The sequence below is a fragment of the Egretta garzetta genome, unplaced genomic scaffold (genome assembly GCF_000687185.1).
Source record: "Egretta garzetta isolate BGI_Z169 unplaced genomic scaffold, ASM68718v1 scaffold310, whole genome shotgun sequence".
NCBI lineage: Eukaryota > Metazoa > Chordata > Aves > Pelecaniformes > Ardeidae > Egretta > Egretta garzetta.
In genome coordinates, this window is record NW_009258296.1 from 862,684 (window position 1) to 871,763 (window position 9,080).

Consider the following 9,080-nt stretch of genomic DNA (forward strand, 5'->3'; position numbering starts at 1 on the left):
TAAAAAAAAAAAAAAAAAAAAAAAGAAGAAGAAAAAATTCACACCACATCTCCCAGTAAAAAGCCCTCCAGACAATTAGGAGAAGTCAAATCTCCTCTTCAATCAGAAAAGTGGTCACTTGGAAAGAAGACCTTGAGGATGAATGACTAAGGCCTGGTTCAGCAAAGCATTTAAATATATGAGTAGCTTCACTGAATTCATCAGAAGTACAGCCAAAACACAGAGAAATCTCCTGAATTTAAACAAAACCAAGACAACCACAGTTACTGCAGAACTGGCACCGAGCTGGTCATGTTTTCTTTGAAATAAACAGGATCTTGAGCATGGAAACATTTAATACTCTCTAGCTTTATTTCACTTCCTTTTGCAATATGGATGAGAGAATATAAGCAAGACACTCATCAGTCTTCCAAGTTAAGTCCTAAGCCTCTTTTTCTCAAGTATTTGTGTCAGGAGCGAAGAAGGAAACGAACTGTAAGGCAAATTCATCACCACATTTGGAGCATGAGACCCGAAGAGTACATATGATATAGTTCATAAAACAAAAACATTAAATTTCGTGAGAAGCAGAAGTAATGAAATCCAATTTCTTAAGAACTTGCGTCTCATGACCAAAATGCCTCATAGGTTCAAAGTGTCAACAAAAATGTTTTCTGTGGTGGAGGCAGACATAACATCTTCCCTCTCATGTGTCTGTTAGGATTCCCACAAATGATGGAGCTCACACTTCTGCCTTGCCTTTATGTGGGCTTTCCCCACAGCATCTCGTACGGGAACATGGCAGATTTGGACCACTGATAAGTTTAATTGAAAATGCCCAATAGACACCTAAAGTAAAGGCAGAAAAGGGAGAAAGACACATACAGAACAACATAATTGCCTATGCTTCTTTTCCATCAGCAATTTTTCTGGATAAAGTATTTTCTTGAACAATGATTGTTAACTATAACACAGTTATAGCACAGGAGGACAACAAAATTCTTGTACCTTCTTCATTAAGCAAATTGTCAGTTGCAATCACTTATAATCAAAAGTATGGAAAATTTAAGTATCAATACCCTGTGCTTCAAGAATGCTGTTCAAATATGGAGACTGCATGGGTGCAGCTCAATGTAGGATAAGAACTTAGCTTAATTGTAAAAAGATAAAAAGGAAAATATTTTCTGTTGACTCATTCATAGTAAGACTGCAGTCCCAATACAATGATAGCTATTAGACAGCTTGTGCCTTACATCTCATCAGATCAAAAGTATTTTCTGTATTTATATAGCATATACAGAGTTTATATAGCATACATATCCATGCTAATATTGAGATAGTGTAGTCTAGTTTCAAATGCTGGTATCGGTTTCACAAAACCTGTAAGCGAAGTGTCTAATGAGAGGAACTAGACATTTGTGAGTAGTCACTCGATTTGTGCCCACAAGAAGAGTAAAACAAGAAAATATATGTAGCACAGACCAAAAGAGTATGGTACAATTTACACACCTTTAGGAATTAAATCCAGTCTGTTTAATTAAAGCAACAAGGAATGTACTTGCTTTTAGCAGTGAGCAATCTTCCTGCTCTAAAAGAGCTTCTTGGGGGGCTGGAAGGGGGGGAGAGGATGACAGTATTGTAAGTTGTACCCACAACTACTTTCAGCACTATGGCCATCAAAAAGCAGATTAAGAACTACCAAAACTTTTTTGATTGGTTTTGTAAAAAGTCTAGCCTTTGCCTTCTGTGCTCTTTTATTTCTTCAAATAACAATGTCCACACTTACAGACTCCTATGCACGTGCTTTACGATACAGTATGCGAACATGATCTACACTGAAAAGAGACACAGAATGAAGATAACAGCTAAGACCAGTCATCAAAAATTGTTAAGCCTATTTCTGACAACATGCAATAAAGGTAAGACTGAAGTAAAACATGTGTAAGACTAAAATAAAGCACACATTTGAGCCAGCAGACCATTAAACCTCCTACAGAGTCACTACAGTCAATCACATCAAGAAGAACTTGGGGACATTTAAATCACATGGATTATTCAGCTGGCGTGCACAAGTGTATATGCTCAATAATAAAAAATCCATACAAAATTCTGTAGAAGAAAACTTATGGAGGGTTTGAATGCAGTACACCACTTTTTTCCAAACGTACTAAGTTGTACTGGTCGCAAATGCCCTGAAAGGGACTTTAGGCTCCCAAAACTCACATCATCACCACTCAGAATTCACAGCATAAACAGTGGTGGGGGCAGACATTTGAGAAGTATTAAAAATGATCAAATGCTTTTTGGTTTTTTGTTATTTTGGAAAGAACAAAACTGTTCTCACATTTTCCATTTCCTTTAATAAAACAAAAGGTATTTGTAAGCTAAGGTACAAAGGAGCACATTTCAACCACCAAAAATAGGTGGTTTATAACCAAAACCAGCATCAGGGTGAAAAGTTAGTGGCATTAGTAGATTCCAGTAAAGTAATTAATCTTGTTAGTATCGTATGATAACATGCACAAACATTGCCTCATTAAAATGCCCCCAACAGGACTGACTGCCAAACAGTGCTTCATCACAGGTGTGTAATTACTTCTTCCCACAAATCAAAAGCAAAAAAAACTCCACTAAAACTGCCTTTTTCTCTCCCACACAAACTTTGTGTTTTACATTAAAGTGACCTTATTAATCTTTCACTGCATAGTGGCTACTGGCTTGGACTGCTATAATTAACAGTGATGTAATTATCTGTAAACTTTAAACTCTTTCCACACATGTCCATGCTGGCCTGAGTTCTCCTAATTTAGAAATGGTCATTGCAGAGTCTGAAAAGGAGTGGGTGTATCATCGTACGCATGGTGATAAATTGCTTCACTGAGCTAAAAATGTGGCCTGAATGTGGCCTAATAGGAACATTCACCCTTTGACAATATAATAATAATATCCATCTGCGAGACTCAATGTGAAATAATAACACCATGCAATAACACTTCCTTGCCAACAGAGATGGGTGCTATTAAAAAGGAAACTAAGATCCTGACACAACACTACTGCAACTAGCATACAGCTGATTCTAAGGTCAGAACTGGACCAATTTTAAAAAAATTATTATTATGGGTAAACCAAAAAAATCCACTCACATTTTAATTTTTTTTTCACATGGACACATTATTTTCTTGTTCTATTAAAAGTTTAAGTGAACTTTGAAGCAGCACTATCCTAAAAAATAACAGTTTTTAAAAGCTGTGCAATTATAGTTTCCAAACAACCCATAAGCACGGATATTTTTACGGGGATGGAAAACTAACTGCTGAAAATGTTTACTTTTAATGGCCTAAAATTTTACTAATATGTGTTCAGGGGAAAAGTTTTTAAAATGACAGGCCCTATTTCTCGGATAGCTTAACAACATTTACTACAATGGGTAGGTATAAAATTTTCCATCCGAATCCCTGCTTGCCAAAGGAATGTAATCTGTAATCAGTGAAGGCCAGCAAATACATTTACGGTGTTTCTAGAAAGTTCTGTGAGATTAACAGAATTTGGAAAGGTAAGGTACAGCAAATTATGCCACTGAACAACTGCTGAAGAACACCTTAGGACTTCTTAGCATGTTTCTGTTAGCTGTTAAGCACTATACAGTGCACAAGCTCAAGAGATGTATTTCAGAATTGATCCTTGCTTTGATTCTCAGTTTGGTGGATTCAAGTAAACATTCACTTTGAGAAACAAAAAATACATGGTAATTAAAGTTTTAAAGCAATTTTAATACATTGTATGTTAATATTCCTTTACCTGAATTAGCAGAAGCACATCATCCTGCATAAATTCCCTAGTTAAATAAAAGCTCTCTTTTACCACATCGTATCTTCTCCCTACCTATTTTTGCTGAGACTTTGAAACATTTTCTACTTGAAGTATAACACCACAACTAATTTTAATGAATTACAAGACTTGTTTCTTGTGTTTCAGTTACGCTGGTGAATTTGTTGTTGAAGGACAAAAAAGTTACAACATTTAGCATTAGTCATACATATCACAAATGTTTTGGGTTTTTTATTTTTTTTATTAGAAACTTAACAGCTATTTCAACAAAGTCATTTTTGCTCAGGTTATTAACAGAGCTTAAATACTGACAATTGGAAATCTCTGGAGTGAGAAAAATGATGAACAGCAAAACCCAATAGGAAAAAATCAAAGACAATGATATTTTCAGTAAACTAGCAGACAAAATTTAAACAATGAAAACACTGTTTCTGAGAAAGCAGAAGAAATGGTTCTGGAAAAGTTGAGTTATTCCTCGAAGTTTCAGTATAGAATCAAACTAAAATTGGAACAGACAAATACAATTTTGATAATTTGCACAATCATCTTCCTTACCTCACATATACATACACACATATTTCAGTGCTCTCCTTAACTACCGTGTACCCTCAATATCTCATCCTGGGACAGTTTTTCGACCACTGGAATACTTTTAAAGCAGCTTTTAACACTGAACTTGATGTAGAAGTGAATTAGTCTCCTAATAAAATGGTATGTTTCTCCTCAAATTCCACAACGGATACAGATTGCATGCTTACAATTCCACTAGTCTAACTGAAAGATCGTTTTCTTCTGCCTAACATTTGGCACCGGTATGGATAATGGAATCTTTTTGCAAGCAGACACACTCCAGTATAACAACAAAAATAACACTTAGCATTTCTATCACACTCTTCATAATAAAACAACACTAATTTTAACCAACCAATTCTTTCCAAGCTCTGTTCTACCTTCTCTAATTTTCTCACATAAACAACATTCTGTATTGATACACATACCGATCGCTAGATGTGCTCACCAGCTAAATGACAAGATGGAGAGACAGCGTTAAGATTAAGTGAGGAGTAAAGAATGTATGAAAATAGGAAGGATGACAAAAGCAGAAATGGCAAGGGCTGACTGGATTTCAACTTGTGTATATGCATGCACACGTCATAAGAAGACTATCTACAGGGTACTATAAACAGAAAACAAGGTGAGCAAAAGATAACTTATGACACAAAAAGTGACTGAAAATACATAGAAAGTAATGAACAGTACTGAAAGTGACTGAAGGAGGGAAAGGAGAACAAAGAAAGAAGAGAGGGGTGAAAAAGAAGCAGAAAAGGATAAAAAAAAAGGATAAAAGTTGTTAAAAAATAAAATACTTTGGAGACAGAGCAGCAAAAAGGTTTGAAAGGGAAAAAAAAACTCAAAAAAAGGAAAAAAAAAAAGTAAGAGCAAAAGAACAAGAACCCTTAGTTACTTGACTAGAAAGTCTTTCTCACCCATGGTATTTGTTACACTGCTGTAATCCATCGTGTGCGGGTCCACATTGGAGAGCAGCAGCAGCACACCTTTCTACATGAGCTTCCCCACTGGTTCATATGCCCCTTGAGCGCAGTTAATGCTACCAGTTACACAGTTCGTATTCAACACATGGTATCTTCACATGCTTTTTAGATACACATACGCATATGTAAAGTCAGCTCCTACAAACTTAACTGTTTAGAAGGCAACTTTTTTCAAGGAGCAATTCCCCGGCAGTTGTCAGCAACCTTTCCTCCACAATTCTGTTTCACTTATTCCATACAAGAGTTATCTCTCTGTCCTAGATTTTGTACTTGGATGCAGAAGCAGTTGCTTTGATTTGGCGGTGTCTCAGTATAGCAAAGTCATCCATCTTGTATTAGAAATAGGACTTCCTATCGCAAAGAAAAAAAATGATAGAGGAAAATCGGACAGCACAGGCACATGAAAGTTTAGAAGCTACATTTAATAAGTTAGTGCTTGTTTTGAAAGGATAAGCAAGATCAACGCAAAGCTCAGTTGTCTAGGTGTAGCAAAATAGGTCAGTATCATTATTTTAATTACACTTGTGATATGAGCTGGTACCAGCTCTCTGACTTCTGTGTTTATTTATTGCTCTGCTTCTCACCTCCCCTCTTCTCACTCCATGGTTTTATTCCTACCTCTGCTACTTCCTTCAAGGGCACCTTACTTTTCCATGACATGCTTTTTTCTTCCTTGTTCTCTTGTTCATCCCTGAAGAAGTACATAAACTGCTGTATGATGCCATTTCTGCTACAAGCCAAAACAGACACAGCTAAAAATCAAGAATTCCAGTGGAACAGAGACTAGTGCCATCCATGCTGGCTGGGCACCACACTGACTGGTAAATCCATGTTGGAAACCTAGCTGTAACCAACTCGGAAACCAAGTAATACAATAAAGCTCTGCCAGCACCAGGGAGGCCCCTTGCCCTTTTTACCCTCTCTCGTCTCTAACTGTATCAGAAAAGTCAGCATTGAATGACCAAACTTACAAGAAACATAAAGAATCCCACTCTCAGTGCCTAGTTTCACTATGAAACATAAGGTTATCGTGATGCCTCTTCCTTCCCATGGGGTTAACTACCCTGCTGATGCAGTGCTGTGAATGTGCACTGAATCTCCAAGAATTATTAATACTTCTGGATATTACAAGGCAGTGTGTATTCTTGCCTTCAATTTTAATTCACATTTCTGCTTGCAGACCTTACTCAAGAATTACTACTTTAAAAAACACCAGTGAGAGTATCTTAGGTTTATACATTGGGTTTTGCATTTCTAACCCGGCAAGCCTACACGCTGAAGTTCTCTCTCACAAACCTTAGAGCATTAGGAGAACAACTTCCCCCAGCAGAAACGGAATTTTGTCAGTACAGAAGGGTTTTGCACTGAGGAAGCTTTCTCGTGTTAAATGAGATGAGGAGCAGTGTAACAGCATAAGGTACCTTTAAGCCTGCTGTTAAGGTGTGGCAGGGGACCTGCTTTGTACCATTTAAAATGCTTTGTACAATGTAAAAATGCACATAGCCTGTAGCTTGTATTCGGGCTGTTTGTACCATCCATGCATTTTGCTCACAAATTCACATGATGATACACTTTTAACTTAAAAAGTTCTTCTTCATCTTAACATCAAAAGATTGTAAATACAAATGCTACATATACATGCAAACAAATATTCACATACGGAAATATAAACAGAAATGGATTTTTTTTGTGCAACAGTTTATGCTATCTCTGTATCGATCATGTCATTCTAAAGTACAACAACGCAGAACATCTTTCCTAAATGATGTATTCCAGTTACAAAATAAAAGTAGTAGTGAATTAAAGGATGCTATCTGGTGGTTTTTTAACTCACCATGGAGCTGGTAAATCACCCACACACAACAATGCACTTCGTAGATATTTGTCATATACTGCAATGCCCATACTAAGGCAACACATCGAAGGAGTTGGCAGCCATGCTATCAGGAAGAATTTGGCTACAGAAACAGCAATGATTCATCATGCATTCTAGAAGCACTGTCGAAACAGCAAAACAACACACTGCTATTTTAAGCCTTTAAAGGCAACAAGTGTTTAAAAAAATTATTATAAATTTGTTTGTAAAACCAAAGCAAGCAAAACCCCCATACTTCTAATAATGCATCTGGAAACACATCTTTAGTCACACTTCTTTTTCTTCAGAGGACAGAAACCAGCTATTTAGTAAAAGGATCGGCTAATTACTTACCTCTCTACATTGTGATTTAAATAGTCAATTCAACATACAGAATAAATGTTTTACAATAGCTAAATCAAAAATCTCCAGTTTAAAAATAGTTTAATTCAGGTTGCAATAAGTTTTAAAAATCCTCTGTGGTAATTTAAAAAATAACCATCCAGACACATTTCCATTAATTGAAATTTATATTGCAAATAGATGATTTTCAAACTTGTCCTCTAGAATGAAGAGCCAACAGCATAGTCAGAACATTTGTTTCAACGTACGTATCACATCTATTACTGTCCCAATATCGACCCATGAAAACTGTTTCTCAGCTACCGGCATCTGAAAATCTGCAAATAGTGGTGCAGGTCCTGTCAAAAGCTCTCAAGTGCTATTGAATTTTCTGATGAAAGCACTCTTCTCTTTCTTCCTCAGGAAGTTGCAGTTAAATAGAAATACAGGGAGATTTTGTCTCCTAAATTACAAATATCTTAAAAGATTATCAATTTCTTTCCACTGTAATTACATAGCGACACTGAAACTTTATGAGTAACACCCTTTTACCACCACCTTGTCGAAGAAGCTAGAACGCCTCTACAGAGTTTAAGAGGGTGTCATCAGAAAGCATTTTGGATGTGCTGTCCTTTGTCCACTACACAAATGCACATCGTGGACCCTTACCTTTTGGAAAACGACTTCATCCTGCTTTCTTTTCTTTTTGCCACTTTTTCTGATCCTCTGGTTTGTCTGAATCCATTTTGCGACCTGGAGTTCAAAACCATAGTGCTTTTTTAGGAAGAAGACGCGACTTGAGTGAAGCTAGTCAGCATTACTAGAAAATTATAAAGAGACGACAATTTTTTCCATTGCTCCACTGGAAAGAGGAAAAGCACTTTTCCCATCTCAAATGACATGGTCTTAGGTAATCTGCTTAGTTACTTATGCACGGTCAAAGTGTGAGGTGGTGTTCTTCAACTTAAAGCTTTCAGTTTAAGGGGGTTTTGCACAAAGAATGCGTTTAATGCCAAACCAGGTTGCCAAATGGAAAGTTACCATTGCAGCGTGCAAAAATCCTGGGGAAAATCTCTGCACTTTATCCCTTACACCTTCTATTTCAAGTAAGAAATTTATTTCCAGCTACCCACTCGAACGTTGTTCCAGACTAGCAATGCCAAATTTAGATGGTGGGGTTATTATTTAATAAAGTAATAACGCTTGGTTTTTTGGTTTTTTTCCCCATGCAAGTATTTTTATTCCCGGTATGAAAGCAGTTATTTTTTCTAAAGCAGAAGCGTGGCGGGAGCGAGGAGGGGGTGTCAGGTGGAAAGCTCAGGGACCAGACCTGCGGGGAAGGGGAGCGGGTGCGAGGTAACAGCCGCGAAAGGTTTTCTCCTCACCTCGCCGCTCACTTGCTGGACGAGCGGACATTCCTGCCAGGTCTCACCCTCCTCCAGCAAAGGCTGCACGGGGGAGAAAGCGCACGATGAGGTGGCCTCGCCTGCGGGGTGTCCCCCCTCCGCTCCGCTCCGCTCCCC

General features: G+C 37.4%; 1 protein-coding gene across 1 annotated transcript in view; it reads right to left on the bottom strand.

The window, feature by feature from the left end:
• The window catches only part of AOPEP (aminopeptidase O (putative)), a 202,357-nt gene that overhangs the window by 70,339 nt on the left and 122,938 nt on the right, over positions 1–9,080 (bottom strand). The window contains 2 exon segments of the mRNA XM_035893902.1: positions 8,227–8,310; positions 8,943–9,005. Of these exon segments, the coding sequence (XP_035749795.1) occupies positions 8,227–8,310; positions 8,943–9,005 (147 nt within the window).